We start from the raw sequence: 18,856 nt of genomic DNA on the forward strand, positions 1-18,856 counted from the left end.
CCTTTTAAACACCCCCCCCCCCCCTTAAAAAGAAAAGTCTCATACATAGTAATAAAATCCTTGGGAGGGAGTGGGTAAAAGCTAGTTCTAAACTTGGTAGTTAAAGTGTAGAATTCACAAGATTCGGTCTATTTGAATTATTTTTTTCTTTCTCCTTTTCTTTTGGAAAAACTAGAAAAATATGGTTTTTTGCTTTTGGGTTTTCGTCTATGCTTTTTTTTAAAAATGAAATAACATTTTTAATTGGCAAAAATAAATTTTAGTCCTTACATTTTTGAGTCATTGTCAATTTAGTCCTTACATTGATTTAGATAGTAGTAATATGATCTTTACACTTAACTCACTCGCGAAAATTAAGTTGAGTATAAGTGAAAAAGAACATAAACCAAATCAATAATGACTTCAAAATATAATGACTAAAATGATATTTTCTCCATTTAATTTTTTTTTTTGTCACACATTTAAGATTTAACATAAAAACTAGTACTAAAAATTACTACCTCGTATTTACCCCCTTTTTAGCAAATAAGGTATGAGAAAGGCATTCTCAAAAAAAAAAAAAAAAAAAAAAAAGGTATGAGAAAGGCCATACCCCTTTACTTCCTCTAAAACCAAAGGCTGACATGTTGGTTCCTAAAGAGGAATGGGTTTGGATTGGATTTTAGAGAGAGAAATCATGTCTTGCTTTTAGTGGCTCTAGTTGACTATGGTTATAATTACCATTAACAATTTTACATTATGGTATGTTTTTGGTAATTCTAGTTGATGGCATTGAGGAAATATGTATCTTAATTGTGGCATAACAAACTTGATTGTAAATTATAGCTAAACCAAATAACAATTTTATATTATTGTTGTTGTTATTAAATATTTGTTTTTCATGTTTGAAGGTTATTTTGCATATTCAAGCATTAAAATAGAGTTAAAATTACACAATTTTTTTTTCTACAGTACTTTTAGCACTTTAGCTTTTTTCTATGGAACTTTTAGTAAAAAAAAAAAATCATTAAGCTAGTTTTTAGCTTTTTTCTACAGTATTTTCAACAAAAAAAACTAAATAACTTGTTCCCAAATAGATCATCAATGTAACACCTTTAGTTTGGGGGGGGGGGAGGGGGATGAAAGTCATGGAAGGTAATTTGCCAAAAAGCAACCTTAAGTTTAAATACGCAACGAATTTCAAAATTTTATAAGATTTTCTATATATAAAAAAAAAATGTCAATGGTAATGTCATGTGAAAATAGTGTTGCATTAATCATAATTTTACATTCCACATATAGTTGAAAAAATAAAAAAGAATAAATTTGGATTTTTTTGTAAAGAATAAAATTTGTTATGTATCTAATAATTAAAAAAAATTGTTATGTATGCGACATTTAGAAAAGTAAAATGTATTTTAGTTTTAAAGAAAAGGAAATGTATTGTCCAAATTAGGAATTTTGTTGTGTCATACTTAATTAGTTATTTAGCATTTTGGGAGTGTGAGGATGTTGTATTATTTCCTCTTTTAATAAGAAATAATTGCTAACCCGTGCAATGCATGAGATAGTTTAACAAAATTAAATTGTGGCGCATCAATAGAGCAAAATGGTAGAAGAATTAAGAATATTTGTTGAAATCTTCCTCTAATATACAAATGCTAATAAGCAAATATATTAGAAAAGAGTACATGGTACTCGTATTCTGTACAAGGGAGTCAATTTCGTATCGAAGGCTGTATCGGTTTGACAAGTGGAACGATATATTTTGGTTCCGATCAATACTGATGTACCGTTTCGGATTTACTGCAATTTATATATATATATGAATTTATATAAATAATTAGAGCTTATTAATCTTAAAACATAACTTAATATATTTAATTAGAACTTAAATTCCTATTTATTTTGTTTATGCTACTAACCCATGTCCAAGCTATTTTAAACCTCTATCCATGGAGAGAGATTGGCTTAAGTGCTCTGACAAAGAGGAAGACACATTGGCTCGTAGTACCAAGAAATTCAAAGATAGCCACTCATCTGTAGGGGAGAAAGAGAATGATTTGGGTAAGAAAATGGAGAGTTATAAAGATAGGTTGGTGGGTGCAATCCCTGGAGTTTTTAAGCAAGCATTTGGCTTTGATTGCTCTATGCAGGAAGACCTTGAATCTGACAATGAAGAGGAATATAGCCATGAAGGTAGCACCAGGGTTTGCTTTTCCAAAGAAGATAAAATTCGTATGAGATTTCCTTGGCAAAGAGCTCTAATTATTAAAACTTTTGGGAGAAGAATGGGTTTCTCCTTTCTCGTTGAAAAGGTTCGAAGCATGTGGAATCCATCTGGGGGTATGGATTGTATTGATTTGGGATTTGATTATTTCTTAGTTAAATTTGAGTTAGTGGAAGATGTGGATCATATCCTTAAAGGTGGCCCGTGGTTCATTGGGCAACACTTTTTGGCTATTAGGCAATGGGAACCTGAGTTTAAAGCTTCATCTACAACGCTATCCTCGGTGGCGGTGTGGATGAGGCTACCAGAGTTGCCCATAGAGTTTTATGAGACTAATGCGCTCCTCAATATTGGGACAGCCATTGGTCCAGTCCTTCGAATAGACTCACACACGGCCAATGGAGAAAGAAGCCAATTTGCGAGATTATATTCAAGTAAATTTAGATAAACCATTGATAAGGACTGTGTACCTTGGTAAGCTATCCCAGAGTGTGCAGTATGAAGGGATCAATGCCTTATGCTTCTCTTGTGGCAGAATTGGACACAAGATTGAGGCATGCCCCTACATCTTTAGAGAGGCTTCAAAGGAGGCAGTGAAGGACAGGGGTACCTGCATTCAAGAGTATGGCAATGATCAAGAGGTTGGGAAAAAAGGAATGGAGCTAAACAAGATGAAAGATTATAGGGAGTGGATGGTGGTTAGCCAACCGAAGCCTAATGGCAAGATGAGAACCAAGCAACAAGCATTGGAGCAAAGCCAAACGGGTGAGGCTAGCTCAAAACATAGCTCCCTAGCTATGCCTAGAGTGGCAAATCAGAGCAAATAGGAAGGAAAAAGAAAAGCAACCCACACGCAACCTACTGTGTCAATCAGTGAGACCAGCAAGACTTACACGTCAAATCTTAACAAATCAAACCTGGGTAAAGGGGCAAAAGGAATGAGTTCCCATGCCAAGGTCAACGAAAAAGCTAAAGATATAGTTGGAAGCCAACCAAACGTGGTGGGCCTTAGTTTTAAAACGGGCTCAGTCTCTGTTGGATTGGGTAAAGGCTTTATGAGTGTGGATGGGGCCTGCCAAGGCCCATTCATTTTCTCTAGCCCAGCTAGTGCTTATATTTATGCTGAAGCTAAAAATAAAGAAGTAGACACTAATTCTAAAGGAAGCCACAATGGAGGGGAGAGACAAATTGGGGATTTTTTACAAAGGGAAGATCATAGCTGTGGGGGATGACACCATTTGGTGGATAAGACAAGATTCAACCGAGATTTGGGGGTGGTTCGAGTTGGAACCAATGGTGGCTTGGAAGAACATGTTCCCACTGACAGAGATGAGCAGAAGGTTGGGATACCTACCGTTGAAGGACGAAGCGTGGGTAACAACTTTAAACCCTTGGTGGAGGTTTCTAACGGACAAACTGCCGGTACCTGTGCCACTGTCGATAATCTTAGGGTCATTAGCAACAGGATCAAGCACGCTGATTTTGGAAAAATTATTGTTAGAGGCAAAGGTGGAATGGACACAACCAGTGATAACCGTGAGGAAGATCTTGGAGGACAAACCAATGAAATGCTTGATGATGGACAATCTACATTGAGTAAAAATGATCCAATTTACAGAGCCAATGATCAATGGAACAATCCTGATCAGGGCAACACAAGACACATTGGGGATCATCAAACACTCCATAACTATACTTCGGGGGAGATTGGAGTTGAGGATGGAACTAATGGATGCATGGAGATCGAGGGGCACTGAAGATGTCTCTTCTCTGTCTCATTTTGATTCTGCTTCAAACCCAAATAGAATCATGAATATTTTGATATGGAGTTGTAGGGGAGCTATGAAACCCCTCTTTAGGAAGACTGTTATGTACTTGGTGGCTTGGCATTCCTCAATTATCATGGTGATTATGGAAACAAGATTAAGCGGTGCGAGGGCTAAGGAGATAATTGAAACTTTTCCTTTTGACGGGGCAGAAGTGACAAACACTATTGGGTTTGCAGGAGGAATTTGGTTGCTTTGGAGCTCTAATCTGGTGCATCTGGATATTCTGGCAACAACAGAGCAGGAGATTCATGCCATTATCCGGGTAAGATCTTAATCCCTTAATTGGTTAATTAGTGCTATTTATGCTAGCCCTAGATTCGCAAAAAGGTGTATTCTTTAGGATAATTTAAAAATGTTAGTGAACCTTCATGGTCTACCTTAGGCCCTTATAGGTGATTTTAATGAAGTGCTCTCGGAGGAGAAAAAATCTAATGGGAACCCAATTTGTTTAAGGAGGGTAAGAGCAATAAAAGAATGTATGGATGCTTGCCATGTGATGGATTTAGGTTTCTCGAGGCAAAAGTTTACTTGGTCCAATAAGAGGGAGACTGGAGACCTAATTCAATGCAGGCTGAATAGGTGTTGGGCTAACCCAGAGTGGAAGGAATTCTTCTTAGAGGCCAATGTCACACACTTGGCCAGAGTCAATTCTGACCATTGCCTCCTGATTTTAAATTTGAATCCTAATATGGGAAATGACTTTGATAGACCCTTTAGATTTCAATCCATATGGCTAAACCATAAGGACTTCCCAACTGTGGTAAGGGAAGCTTGGACAGGACAGGATGTTAGATTGAAGGGTGCTATCTCAGACTTTATTGTGAAAGCTCAGAGATGGAATAGGATGTATTAGGAAATGTATTTGCTAGGAAGAAGCAAATTATGGCCAGGCTGCTGAGTACTCAGAAAGCTCTAACCTCTCGGCAAAACCCCTTCCTTCTCAATCTCCAAAACCAATTGTTTGAGGGGTATAATCTTATTCTTCAAATGGAAGAGGAGATATGGGCAATGAAAGTAAGAACTGACTAGATCATTATGGGGGAGAGAAACACTTCCTACTTTCATATATCAACACTTGCACAAAGAAGCAAGAACAGAATCACAAGCCTACAGAATGGTGATGGGGAATGGGTGCACAATGTTGAAGAAACCAAAGGTATATTCACTTCAAGCTTCATAAAGCTTTACTAGACTGAGCAATATTATTGTCACATTACCCCTCAATGGAATTTTGACTGGTGTGCTAAACTTAGTCTTAAGGAAGCAAAAGGGTTGTCTCACATCCCTTCTAATAAGGAAATTTGGACTACCTTGAAGTCAATGAAACCCTATATAGCCCCGGGTATTGATGGACTCCATGCAGGCTTTTTCTAGAGATTCTGGCTTATAGTTGGAGATTTGGTGAAGAAGGAAGTAATTGAAGCTTTCACAAGTCAAAAAGTCCCAGACTACCTCAATCAGACACTTATTGCACTCATCCCAAAACAACTTGGACTTGAAACTGTCAACCAATATAGACCTATAGGCCTATGTAACATGGTTTATAAGGTCATCTCAAAAATCATTGTCCAAAGGCTTAGACCCCTCCTTCCATCTCTAATTTCCCCCATGCAAACTACCTTCTTAGAAGGGAGAAGGACCTTGGACAATGTTGTTATTGCCCAAGAATTAATTTATTCTCTAAAAAGAAGGAAGGGCAAGGAAGGGTACATGGTGGTTAAAATTGATCTTGAAAAGGCTTATGATCGCCTTGAGTGGAGTTTTATTAAAATGGTCCTTGAACATTTTGGCCTTCTCCAAAATATTATCAATCTCATTATGAGTTGTATTTCCACAACAACCACAACCTTACTTTTCAATGGAAGCAAACTAGAAGCTTTCCAACCTTCGAGAGGGATTAGACAAGGTGATCCTATATCGCCTTATCTATTTCTGTTATGCATGGAGTTTCTTGGAAGCCAAATTACTAGCATATGTGAAGCTAGGAGGTGGGATAAGATCAAAGCTTCTAGGAATGGACCAATCTTCTCCCATGTATTCTTTGCTGATGATTTGATGTTGTTTGCCAAGGCTGATCATAAGAATTGTGAGGCTATCATTGAAATATTAGACAACTTCTGCAATCTTGCAAGGCAGAAAGTTAGCACAGGGAAGTCCAAAATCCTCTTTTCCACAAATGTTACAAGAAGAAGAAAGAGATTCATATGTGGGAAAATGAGAATTCATGCAACCACTAATCTTGGAAGATATCTTGGTTTTCCAATCCTTCAACAGAGTAGAGCCGAGGCTACATTCAATTTTATGGTGGAAAAAAATTCAAAACAAACTTGCTAGCTGGAAGACCAATTTGCTATCGAGAGCAGGGAAGCTTGTTCTTGCCAAAATAGAAACTGCACCAGTAGCTGAATACTACATGCAATGCCAAGCACTCCCTACCAAAGTGTGTAATGCAGTTGACAAGATTATCAAAGACTTCCTTTGGGGTTCGACTGAGGAGAAGAGAAAAATGCACATAGTTAGGTGGAGTACAGTGACGCTACCTAAAGATTTAGGTGGATTGGGTCTCCACTCTATGAAGGATAGAAACTTAGCCATTCTTTCTAAATTGTGTTGGAGGTTGGCCAATGAACAAGGGCACCTTGGGCTCAAATGTTGGCTGCCAAGTACAACTCCCCGAAGATTGGAGGAAGGAAGATCAGCTCCTTGCTCAAGTGTGTGGGCTGCCTGCAAGAAGTGAGGCCCAATATATGTTAAGGGCTTAAAATGGGCTGTGAGGAATGGCGAGTCAATTAATTTATGGCTGCATTTTTGGCTTTTAGTAGGCAGACTTTGAAATCTCATTGAAGGACCTCTGAATCGAGATGAAGATCAAGTTACTGTCAATCAATGCTTTGACAATGAACGTGAATGGAGAAGCCAAAGCATATCCTTTGTGATACCAGAACAAATTCTTAATGTTATTAAAGCAACCCCACTATCTTTGAACCGAAATGCAAAAGATTCTCTTCATTGGGCCTTCTCCAAATCTTCTCTCTGAGATCAGCCTACTTGCTGGCAAGGAATTTAAATCCTTTAAACCTGGAAACAAATCCAATAGCTTGGGTCTAGAAGGTTGAAACTCTCCCAAAGGTTCAATTTTTTCTTTGGCTATGTCTTCATAATGGTGTTCCCATTGGAGAAGTGCTAGGTTCAAGGGGTTTAAACATCGACCCCACATGTGGCTTATGTTAGAAAGATAATGAATCAGTTGAGCATTTGTTAAGGGGCTATGAGGTTGCCGAATTGTTTTGGCAGGACTTGAATTTCCCTCACTGCCTGAGGGAGTCATTCAACTTACCCCTTGGAAAATGGCTAGAGATCAATTGCCAGAAGGATATTAGATCCAATATAATGGGTTTGCCTTGGAAGATTTTGTTTCCCATGGGGGTATGGCACCTGTGGTTACACAGAAATGATTATACATTCAAATCGGGAAGGGTGGACCGCTTGAGCTTCAAAAGGTGCATCAAAGATAGTGCTGAATTCTACTCTATTGGCATCAATGCTAAGCTATAAAAGCCCAAAACTGTCATACCCGTAGGTTGGATCAAACCGCCTGAAGGGTGGACAAAACTTAATTCTGATGGATTAGTGATGTGAAGTACTAGTAAGCCAGGGGAAGGAGTGATCCGAAATCATGATGGGGAATGGTTGAAAAGTTATGCAAGGCCACTCGGATACACCAATAGCTACAGGGCAGAACTTTGGGCTTTAAGAGATGGCTTGGTACTAGCAAAGGAAATGGGGTTAAATAGCCTCATTGTTGAGCTTGATGCTCTAAGTGTAGTGCTGCTCATGACTAACAACAATGTCATCTTGCTAGTGGAACCTTTATTGACTGATTGCAGAAACCTGTTGAAGGAAATCCCCAATAAACAGATTGTTCATGCCTATTGAGATGCTAACCAATACGCTAATGCATTGGCAAAATTGGGAGCTACTTCTATCTTCTTTTGCTGTCTTTTTAAGCCCACCGCCTGTGGTGGGTAGTATATTAGCCTATGATAAAGCGAATATGTTTTGTAACAGACTAGTTAATTCCTAAGTCTAATGCATTTTCTATGGTTTACCCAAAAAAAAAAAAAAAACCTCTGTCCAAGCCCAATATTTTGTTTGACTACCCAATAAAATTTTGAGAGCACAAGCCTACAATATTGATATTGAATGATAAACAATTTCCCATGAAACAAGAGTGGCAGACAGCTATTGGAGTAATAATTGACTATTTGTACACTTTTTTATAGTTCCAAGAAAGCTTTTTAACCATTCACTTCAATTCAAAAAAAAATTACCCATCACATAAGGGGTCAGTAGAATCAAACTCACGCCAGTCACACACTCACACAGCAAGCAGCACATAAATTAAAACCCGTATAAAACAAAAATAAAGAAGAAAATAAACTAGAGGAGCAGACCAAATGAATAAGAAAAAGATGACGACGAAGAAGGGAGATAGATCTACAAGGTAAGGGTGACAAAGAAGCATGTTTACTGCGTAGGTGACATGATCGACGCTAATCCAGTAAGTTATTGAGAGGAGGGAGAGCGACTTTTAGATTTGATAGTTAACTCTTTTTTATTTTGGTCCGGTATGCATTTGTCAGCTGGAATCCGATATTTGCTTCGGTATGACCGGATCAAACTGGTAAGATCGGTATTTAATCCGACATGAAACATAGACATTTCTGTATCAGAGTAGGTGCTGGTATGGAAATTACCAGTCATACTGGCCGATACGGTACGAGATTCACTACCTTGATTCTGTATGAGGAAAATAAAATTAAAAAATAAAAGCTGAAGGGAAAAATATGAAGAGAATACAATTTGACTGAAGAGTGAGAGAAGTGACTCGTACTAAATATTAATTATCAAACAATTCTTGTATGTAAATATCTTACATATTATAACAATAACAACAGTTTAAATGAACCACATATAAGTGGAAAGTCTTGTGCCACTAAATTCGAAGCTCATAAATATGAACAACCTCCATATCATCAAGTTTTATATGGATTGGGGCGGCTTTGGCAATATCAATGCAACATTGTGAAGAACTCCCCACACTTGAAATGTGCTCCATATAAGCCTATAAAAAATTAACTCTCGACTCTGCTGGTTGTATTGCAACAGTTTAGGGATTTCAAGTTTCAACCTTGAGCAAAATAAGAAAGAATAACATCTATCTGAATATAAAACTGAGTTAAAACAAATATAAAATAAGCCATAAAGTCAGGAAAAATAAAATTTTAGAACAATTTTTTCAAGCTCAAAACTAAATGTGATTGTCCCTTTTGTCTAACTTAATTTTGTCATAAAATATCTCTCTTCAAGACAATATTTAATGTTGTCCACTATTCAAATTTGTGTAGTTTGACTAATTTAAATATCCTAGTGCTATATCCAACCAAGAACCATAAAGAAACCAAGAACTATAAAGAAAGGTAGAGGGAGGAAGGCTGATTTAAACGAAGAAAAATGAAGGCTTTTAGAATAATTCAAACTCATATCAATAGCAAGCATCACCTTCAACTTAAACAGTAGAGCCCTTATGTTTGGAATCTAGGCAATTTATAGGATTGAAACAATCAAATATTAATTAGTGTGGTACTCTCAATTACAATGATTAAATTATCATGCATGAATGTGTTTATGGAGTGGCCTCACACCCTTGGCCCAAATGATATGCATTTGGCTGTAGTTTTTATTGAGGTCTTTGGGGTTTACTTGGGTACACAGTCATGAGGCCTCTCCTAAATTTTCAATAAAACCCAAAAACCAACGCAATTTCGTGGGCTTTCAAGTGTGAAATCATAATTTCAGCTATAATACTTAAGCTTGTAACTTATATATACACAGAATCATTACCTTTTCTTTTTTTTTTTGGTAGTTGCAGAATCATTACTTATCTTTTGCATAATTGGATGCCAAAATTCAAGCATCACAATTTGATTTGATTTAGGTCTTTTATTTATTATGTTTGGTAAAACATGTATTTTAGTGCTCAATGTTTGTTTCATAATTAGAAACTTTTCTCAAAATAGTTTGTGAATTCAATTATATCTTATGTTTCCTAGAATGTAAATGGAACACATAAATAACATTAAATCTCATGCTCAAACATTATGTCCCTGCTTAATCGTAGTTACCTGCAAAACTATTGAATCTTTGACTTGTATAATGGCCAATTTTGGGTATCACATCTTCTACCTAAAAAACAACAAACCCCAAATAAGAAATTTGGGCAATAGCAAACCAATGTCTCCAATACATTTATTCAAGAAAAGATTGATGTGAACATTGTAATGGAAGGGGGAAATAGAATAATGTAAAAAAAATATTAAAAAAAAAAAAAAACACATACACACACACACACACATCTAAGCAACCCAAATTTAAGATTTTAGCATTTGGTTCATTTTCAAATATTCTAAAAAGATTAAACATACTAAAAAAAATACTGACCAAATAGGATCGTACTCTTAACTCTTTCAATTAGCAAGTAACAGTTTGTCAGTACCACCCTCCTCTTGAAATCAACATAGGGAAATAAGCATATCCATAAATAGAAGAATTTGTGCAAAAAGTATGGATGGCTAATATGAAAACAATTGTAACTAATCAAAGAATTCACCAAATTTAGACCCTAAGCCTCACATTTGGTAACATAAAAAATCATGACAGCAATAAATGTAGGTCCATAGCAGAATTTTGTGTGTTGTGCTGTGAAAGCTCACTTAGTGTGTAAAACACTAGTGAATATTCAGACTCCCAACTATAAAATAACCAACACAAGCTTATACTCATACAATATATGTGTGGAATGATAAATATAAGCTATACCCAAACATGCAAACTACTCTAAGCCATAATTTAATCACAACATAGCAGTAATTAAAAGCAAAGAGTAAGGGATAGAGAGAAGCAAACGCAAGATAACACTGGCACATGTTATCGAAGAGGAAACCGAAGAGCTCAGTGACAAAACCTCTCCGTTGCCCTCCAAGCGGAAAAATGATCCACTAGAAAATTAGTTAAGATATATGAATAGCAATAGACCCTCCAAGCCTAATCTACCCGATGCACCTAAGCCCTCCAAACTTCTTGCTCCAATAGGGTTACACCTAACCTTGTCTTCTCTAACTTATTAGATCTCGCAATGAGCCCATTGCATCAACCAAAATGAATTGGTTCTCTCTTGAATTGCTTCCCAAATACCAATAACCTTCTCACTACTCTGAATATGGTGAGGTAAGGATTTGGCTTAAAATCCTCTCAAGGGTATGACAATGGAAAGGGTGAGAGTAAAAGAATTTGGAGAATCAAATGTATAAGATTGTGAATGAATCAATCTTGTTGTTCTCTAGGGTTTTTCTTTCAAAATTCTCTTTGGAAGCTCTCTACATTTCATGGGTATAAGGGTATGGTATGAGAAGGAATGTGAAAAGTCATTTTTCTGCAAAACAGTGTGCACTGACGAGTCACTCGCGACTGGGACAAGTCGCAAGTTCTAGTCGCCAGTTAACAGTATGGCCACAATTCTGAAGTTTAAACACTATATTCTAACTTTGTATAGCTTATACATACCTTCAGGTGCTTTAATCAGTCCAAAATTCTTTCATAAAGCTCTTTGGTCCTTTCAAACTCATCTTCTAATATTTCAAAATCAACGTATACCTATTATTAAACAAATAAGGAAAAAAAATTAAGGGTAACATAATTCTTTTACAATACAACATAACCAAGGGCAAGTATATAAAACAATACTAAAGAGAATTGTTTTTTGAATTAATAGCTTTCTCTTTTTGTTTTCCTAAACTCTGTGTTTTTACAGATTGAATAAACTCAATTGCTTATATAAATAAAATTTTAAAAAAAAAATTTCACACATACCCTTATTTTGCACCACATGTATGGTACAAAAAGGGGAAAACAACATCAAACAAAAGAATAGAACACAAAATAAACTAGATTTAGAGATACCTGAATTGAATCATCAAGCTGCTGTCAATATTTATATACTGTGAGGTGAGGAAGTTAGGAAGGAAGGAAGACGAAGAGGCTATCGTTAGAAGGGGTGAAACCGTAGAATAAAAAATGTGGGGAAGGGAAAGTAATCTGAAACCGTGCAACAAAAGGAAATTTGAAACCGTGCAATAAAAGGAAAACGTAGAGTTTGAAACTATGAACATTGGGGAAGGGGAAGGATTCTGAAACATGCAACAAAAGGAAAACTGAAATTTTGAGTAAACCGTGTTTCTCAAAAGGTCTAAGTTGAAAAGGCCTTGCACTTGGGCTTTATGGTGGAATTAAATTTATAAGAAGTGAGATTTATGTTGGAGATAAGATTAGGAAATATTTTATATATGTGAGTAATTTAAAATTGATAAAAACTATTTTCAAATTGTAAAAAAAAAAATACAAAAAAGAAGATGAAAATGATATGACTGTTAATGTAACTCAACGTGAGCGTATCATTAATGGCACGTTTGGTAGACTGTAATAGAAACTGTAATGTAATAAATTTTCTTATGGTATAACTATTCGGTTGTTTGGTTATATTTTTATTACAATGAATAATTATTCCTTATGAATAGCTATTCTTCAAAATGAGAAATAATTATTCCTTATCAAAAGTAGTGAATATTTATTCCTTCACCTTATGTAATAATTCCCTAAAAAACCGTTAGTTGCCATATCTTCAAAAGGAAAGAAAATAAATTGTCCTTATTGTTAATTATTAGCTCTATTTTGAACACTCTAAAATAAGTGTATTTTAAGAAATTTGACTTAAAAATTATTTAATTACACATTTTTTTATACTCTATTAAATTGTGAATACATATTCAGAATTCTATTTCTAAATGGTCATCAAACTAATGAATAGTAATATTTATTACATTCCAACTTAATGTATTTTTTATAATACTTATTCTTATTCTCATATAATAATCATTACAGTATACCAAACGTGCCCTAAATACTAAGCTTAATACTGTATAGATTATAATTTTGACTAATTAAATTTACGGTAGTATATATCAATTATTTAAAAAGAGTTTTTTTTTTTTTTTTGGGGGGGGGGGGGGGGGGGGGGGGGGGGGGGGGGGGGGGGGGGGGGGGGGGGGGGGGGGGGGGGGGGGGGGGGGGGGGGGGGGGGGGGGGGGGGGGGGGGGGGGGGGGGGGGGGGGGGGGGGGGGGGGGGGGGGGGGGGGGGGGGGTGGGGGGGGGGGGGGGGGGGGGGGGGGGGGGGGGGGGGGGGGGGGGGGGGGGGGGGGGGGGGGGGGGGGGGGGGGGGGGGGGGGGGGGGGGGGGGGGGGGGGGGGGGGGGGGGGGGGGGGGGGGGGGGGGGGGGGGGGGGGGCGGGGGGGGGGGGGGGGGGGGGGGGGGGGGGGGGGGGGGGGGGGGGGGGGGGGGGGGGGGGGGGGGGGGCGGGGGGGGGGGCGGGGGGGGGGGGGGGGGGGGGGGGGGGGGGGGGGGGGGGGGGGGGGGGGGGGGGGGGGGGGGGGGGGGGGGGGGGGGGGGGGGGGGGGGGGGGGGGGGGGGGGGGGGGAGGGGGGGGGGGGGGGGGGGGGGGGGGGGGGGTGGGGGGGGGGGGGGGGGGGGGGGGGGGGGGGGGGGGGGGGGGGGGGGGGGGGGGGGGGGGGGGGGGGGGGGGGGGGGGGGGGGGGGGGGGGGGGGGGGGGGGGGGGGGGGGGGGGGGGGGGGGGGGGGGGGGGGGGGGGGGGGGGGGGGGGGGGGGGGGGGGGGGGTGGGGGGGGGGGGGGGGGGGGGGTGGGGGGGGGGGGGGGGGGGGGGGGGGGGGGGGGGGGGGGGGGGGGGGGAGGGGGGGGGGGGGAGGGGGGGGGGGGGGGGGGGGGGGGGGGGGGGGGGGGGGGGGGGGGGGGGGGGGGGGGGGGGGGGGGGGGGGGGGGGGGGGGGGGGGGGGGGGGGGGGGGGGGGGGGGGGGGGGGGGGGGGGGGGGGGGGGGGGGGGGGGGGGGGGGGGGGGGGGGGGGGGGGGGGGCGGGGGGGGGGGGGGGGGGGGGGGGGGGGGGGGGGGGGGGGGGGGGTGGGGGGGGGGGGGGGGGGGGGGGGGGGGGGGTGGGGGGGGGGGGGGGGGGGGGGGGGGGGGGGGGGGGGGGGGGGGGGGGGGGGGGGGTGGGGGGGGGGGGGGGGGGGGGGGGTGGGGGGGGGGGGGGGGGGGGGGGGGGGGGCGGGGGGGGGGGGGGGGGGGGGGGGGGGGGGGGGGGGGGGGGGGGGGGGGGGGGGGGGGGGGGGGGGGGGGGGGGGGGGGGGGGGGGGGGGGGGGGGGGGGGGGGGGGGGGGGTGGGGGGGGGGGGGGGGGGGGGGGGGGGGGGGGGGGGGGGGGGGGGGGGGGGGGGGGGGGGGGGGGGGGGGGGGGGGGGGGGGGGGGGGGGGGGGGGGGGGGGGGGGGGGGGGGGGGGGGGGGGGGGGGGGGGGGGGGGGGGGGGGGGGGGGGCGGGGGGGGGGGGGGGGGGGGGGGGGGGGGGGGGGGGGGGGGGGGGGGGGGGGGGGGGGGGGGGGGGGGGGGGGGGGGGGGGGGGGGGGGGGGGGGGGGGGGGGGGGGGGGGGGGGGGGGGGGGGGGGGGGGGGGGCGGGGGGGGGGGGGGGGGGGGGGGGGGGGGGGGGGGGGGGGGGATTTAAAAAGAGGTTGTTTCATTATTCATGTCACTGTAGCTGATAAACCGACAAGGAAAAAGCAACTTTAGCAGAAAGAAGAAGGAAGAGAGAGAGAGAGAGAGAGAGAGAGAGAGAGAGAAAGAAAGGAGGAAGAAAAAAAAAATGGAAAAACCCACAGCGACTCCTCGGCCAAAGACAGAAGCAACGTCGTCGAATTCTTCAAAAACAATAGTCAACGACGTTTCTGCTGAATATGTTTCTGCCATCTCTGCTTTCTTTCAAAAAGTGGGAGTTTCACACTCCAATTCTATCCCAGATTTTTGCAATACCAAGTACTTCTACTCCCATCTCATGCGCGACGCAATCAAGCCCGACCAAGTCCTACGTGGCCGAATCACCTGTCACCTAACCGTCACACCCATTGTCGCTGTGACTAACTCTCCTCTGTTTTTCTCTAATTCTAGTTTTTTTTTCTTTTTTTTCTGCCATTAAAAGTCGAATTTTCTTTTTGTTTTTTCATGGGATTTGCAGAATTTCTATGCTTCGTTACATGGAGGGGCTATTGCGGCAATTGCTGAGATGGTGTCAATCGCTTGTGCTAGAACCGTGGTGGCTGAGGATAAGGATATTTTTCTTGGAGATATGAGCATTTCATATCTCTCCGGTGCTCCAATTCATGTGAGTTTTTTGGGTTCACTTTTTGGTTGCTCAGTTTGTGCTTCTCTCAATTCATTTCTCGTGTTATCTATTTCTACAAATTAAGTTTTTTTTTTTTTTTTTTTTTGGATTTTTTGTTTTTTTGGTGGACTAATATTGCATTCTACCTAGCATTTGAAGTTTAGATATTTAAGAATTACAAATTTATATTGTGAATTGGGATGTGCCCGTCATTTGATTCTGGCTTCATACATCTGTGTGCCATAATTATTGAGTTAGAGAGGCACTGTGAGGATTTTTAGCTTTTCTTAGAATGCCGGAATGTTTCCTTGAGATGCCAAATTCAGGTTGCCTTGGAACAGAATGTGGTGATCTTAATGGCAAATGTAGTATTATAGTGCAAAGCTAGGAGTTACAGTGAATCAGACTAATATATAATTGATACTCCAATCTCTTGTTTAATATATAATTTCTATCAATTAAATTTGCTTGAAGACATTGCCACCCAAACATGAGCCCAAAAGGATGATAACAGTGTACAAACTAAGTCATTAGTTGTGCCAATGAGCTCTAGCACATCTAGCGCCTCCTCCCCTTATAAGTTGAGGGTGAGGTTGTGGGTTCAAGACCCACTGGGTGCGTGTCCAACTTACCAATAATAATAATAATAATAATAATAAACAAATAAGCCTTTGGTTTTACTTGTCATCAACTATTGGTTGGGCTTTTAACATGCATTTTCATGTTTCAAGTATATAATAATGTGATCTTATCTCACTGGCATTAAGCCATTGACTGGGCACAGTCTCACAAATAAAGACAATTCTAAGCTAAACTCAAGTTATGCTAACTTGTTACCAATGATATCTTGCTTTTGAATGGCTTGTATTAGCATATGCATACACATGATTAGTGTGCTTTATTTTACTACTTTAACATTACTATGATTTATTTTTTTCCTTTAACAAATCTCCTGTGAGATGGAACTGTTTTTTACATACAGGCAGAGGTGATGGTTGATTGCTCTGTAGTGAGGAGTGGAAGAAATTTGACTGTAGTTGCAATGGAGTTCAAGGTCAAGAAAACTGGGCAGTTAGCCTACACTGCTCACGCTACATTCTATAACAAGCCCATTGCCAAGTTATGAAGTTATGGTTCAACAAATTTGAATTTGGGTATCTCAGTTTGAATCTCTACCATCTGATGAGTTTCTTAAAAAACCCAATAAAATTTTACATTGGTTCAGCATATTGAAAATTAGGTACTTATGCTATATCCTTAAATATGCTCATTGCTGAAATACAGTTGACAGATGCATGGGTGAAGTGTTACCGTTGGTTCCAATGCAAGTGGTGGCTAGTGAAACTCTTTGAAACCCAATTCTTGCAGGTTGAGCTTTGAGTTTCCCACACTCGTGGAGTTGGATTATTATTATTTAATAACTAATTTACTTTATGTACAGATTTTTAACTAAGCAACTCAACAATTTTATTTATTTATTTAAAAAATCTAACTATAAGCTTGCCAACTTTTAGCAGAAAAGTTCATTTAAAGACAAATTAAGTTTATAGGTAATTTAACTTTATTTCATATTTTATATATAACATGTATGTATTTTATTTTCTTCTTTTGTGGAATGATTAAACTAATAGACTATTAGAATTAATTATAGGACAATAAACTTAAAGATTTATGTATTGTAAGGACACGATTTTAGTGACGAACCTAAACAGTATTGGGTTCGTACGTAAAAGGCCCAGACAATATGATTTGTAGAGCGTGGGCGTAAAGAACTAGGTTAACTGTGGTATCTACCTCCAAGATTTACCCTCAAGCCTGTTTAAGGTTTTAGAGTTGGTATAACGAACGTCTTTCTTTAGTGACTAGTAAAACTCTCTCCCTTTCCCTTCTTACTTTCTTCTCTCTCGTTCTCCCCGTTTCTTTTTCTTCTCCTTTCTCTTTTTCCCGATCCCCCTTTTTTCATGTTCTTCTTTTAGTTTATATATCTCCATTGGCGCTCCATCCTCACCGCACACGTGTAGGTTGGGTTCGGAGGATTTCTTTCTGTCTCATCTGGCACCTCCTGGAACTTCCTCTAGGCAGCTGTAAGGCTGCTTCCTCACTGTTCAGGTATCACCTCCACATTAATGCGGCCAGAGAGTTGGTTGAGAGGTCATTAATGCGGAGGTAGCTGTAGCCTCAGATATTTGTTTGCCTTATCTCTTTCATCTTTAGTCGGCTACTCTATCCTTTGAGATGACTGAATTCTGAGATTTGATCGCAACGAGACCACGTCCTGATCGTCCTCGGACGCGTTCTGCCGAGGACGATGGTGTCCTCGGACGGGTATATGGCCTCCGATGGGCCACTGGCCCAACAATCCTGAACTCATTCCGAATCCTAGGGGCCTATTAATCGAATGATCCCTACAATAGCCCCTCAAAATCCTACTTTTCGACTCTTCAGGAGAAGAGGTGGATTTTGACGTCATAAGCCTGCACCTGTGCGCGTTTTGGGGCATGCCCCTGACGCTTCAGCACCCCGGTTTTGGTAGCATTAAATTCTGACAACTCCCTTGTCTCCCACATTCGACGGTGAGATCCAAATCTAACGGTAAGGGGCTTCTCTTGTTTTGTGAGCGGGAATTTTACCGCTCACAACCTTCACATGACTATAAAGGCGCTCCCAAATCTAACCTGCACCTTGTCCTTAATGGTTACGTGGTTCCAGAGTTTATACATTGAACCTGCCTTCTTCCAGTCTTCACTGTTCTCCTGGCGACTACAAATAATCATACGTTGTCCGAGGTCCTTCCTTTGAACCTGTAAGTTCCCTTGAAGCTTTTGCCATTGTTTTTTCTACACCAAAAAGTTTTTTCTTTACTTAATCTCTTTAGAAAAATGGGGAAACAGAGGAATCCCTTTCGGTGTCTCGTCGACTCCGAGGAGGGTATTAGAAACTTCCGCTTGAAGTACAATATCCCACCAACGGTAGGGATGAGGTATGCAGCCCAAGGGGAGTGGGTTGACGCCAGGCAAACTGGGGAAGTGGTTATCCCCATGATCGCCTTTATTGAAGGAGGGATGACCATCCCCATGGGTAGTATCACTAGGGGTTACCTTAATTTCTTTAGGCTATCCCCCACCCAATGTGCTCCCAATATGTTTAGGGTTCTGGGAAGTATAGACGCTCTGAATCAGAGAATGGGTTTAAATTTATCCCATCACGACGTGAATTGGGTGTACAGCCTCCACCGCCTAGCTGACCAGGACTACTATCTCAAGTCGAGATTTCCTGAAGTAAGGTTAATTCAGTGCCTCCCTACTTCAAATAAGCACCTAAAAGAAGATTTCCTCATTTTATCTGGGGAATGGCATGATGGTCTATCTTGCCCGACAGTGGAGGGAACACCAGGTGGGTGCGGAGTTATAGACCTATGCTACTTAGCTCATGATCACATTTTAATTACCTTTATCACTTTCGCATCTTACAACTTTTAACTT

At 41.8% G+C, this 18,856-nt stretch overlaps 1 protein-coding gene across 2 annotated transcripts; it reads left to right on the forward strand.

Annotated features, from left to right (window-relative positions):
• Positions 1 to 14,768: 14,768 nt before the first annotated feature.
• LOC115957900 (acyl-coenzyme A thioesterase 13-like) lies at positions 14,769 to 16,866 on the forward strand. Of its 2 annotated transcripts, XM_031076241.1 has the most exons (4): positions 14,769 to 15,125; positions 15,228 to 15,374; positions 16,357 to 16,528; positions 16,659 to 16,866. In XM_031076241.1, exons 1-3 carry the CDS (start codon positions 14,859 to 14,861, stop codon positions 16,498 to 16,500), a joined length of 558 nt encoding a protein of 185 aa, XP_030932101.1. In that variant the 5' UTR covers positions 14,769 to 14,858; the 3' UTR covers positions 16,501 to 16,528; positions 16,659 to 16,866. The 2 variants fall into 2 exon arrangements, with proteins under 2 accessions (XP_030932101.1, XP_030932100.1); XM_031076240.1 differs by having other exon boundaries at positions 16,357 to 16,866.
• Positions 16,867 to 18,856: the final 1,990 nt, after the last annotated feature.

The sequence above is a fragment of the Quercus lobata genome, chromosome 8 (genome assembly GCF_001633185.2).
Source record: "Quercus lobata isolate SW786 chromosome 8, ValleyOak3.0 Primary Assembly, whole genome shotgun sequence".
Classification (NCBI taxonomy): domain Eukaryota; kingdom Viridiplantae; phylum Streptophyta; class Magnoliopsida; order Fagales; family Fagaceae; genus Quercus; species Quercus lobata.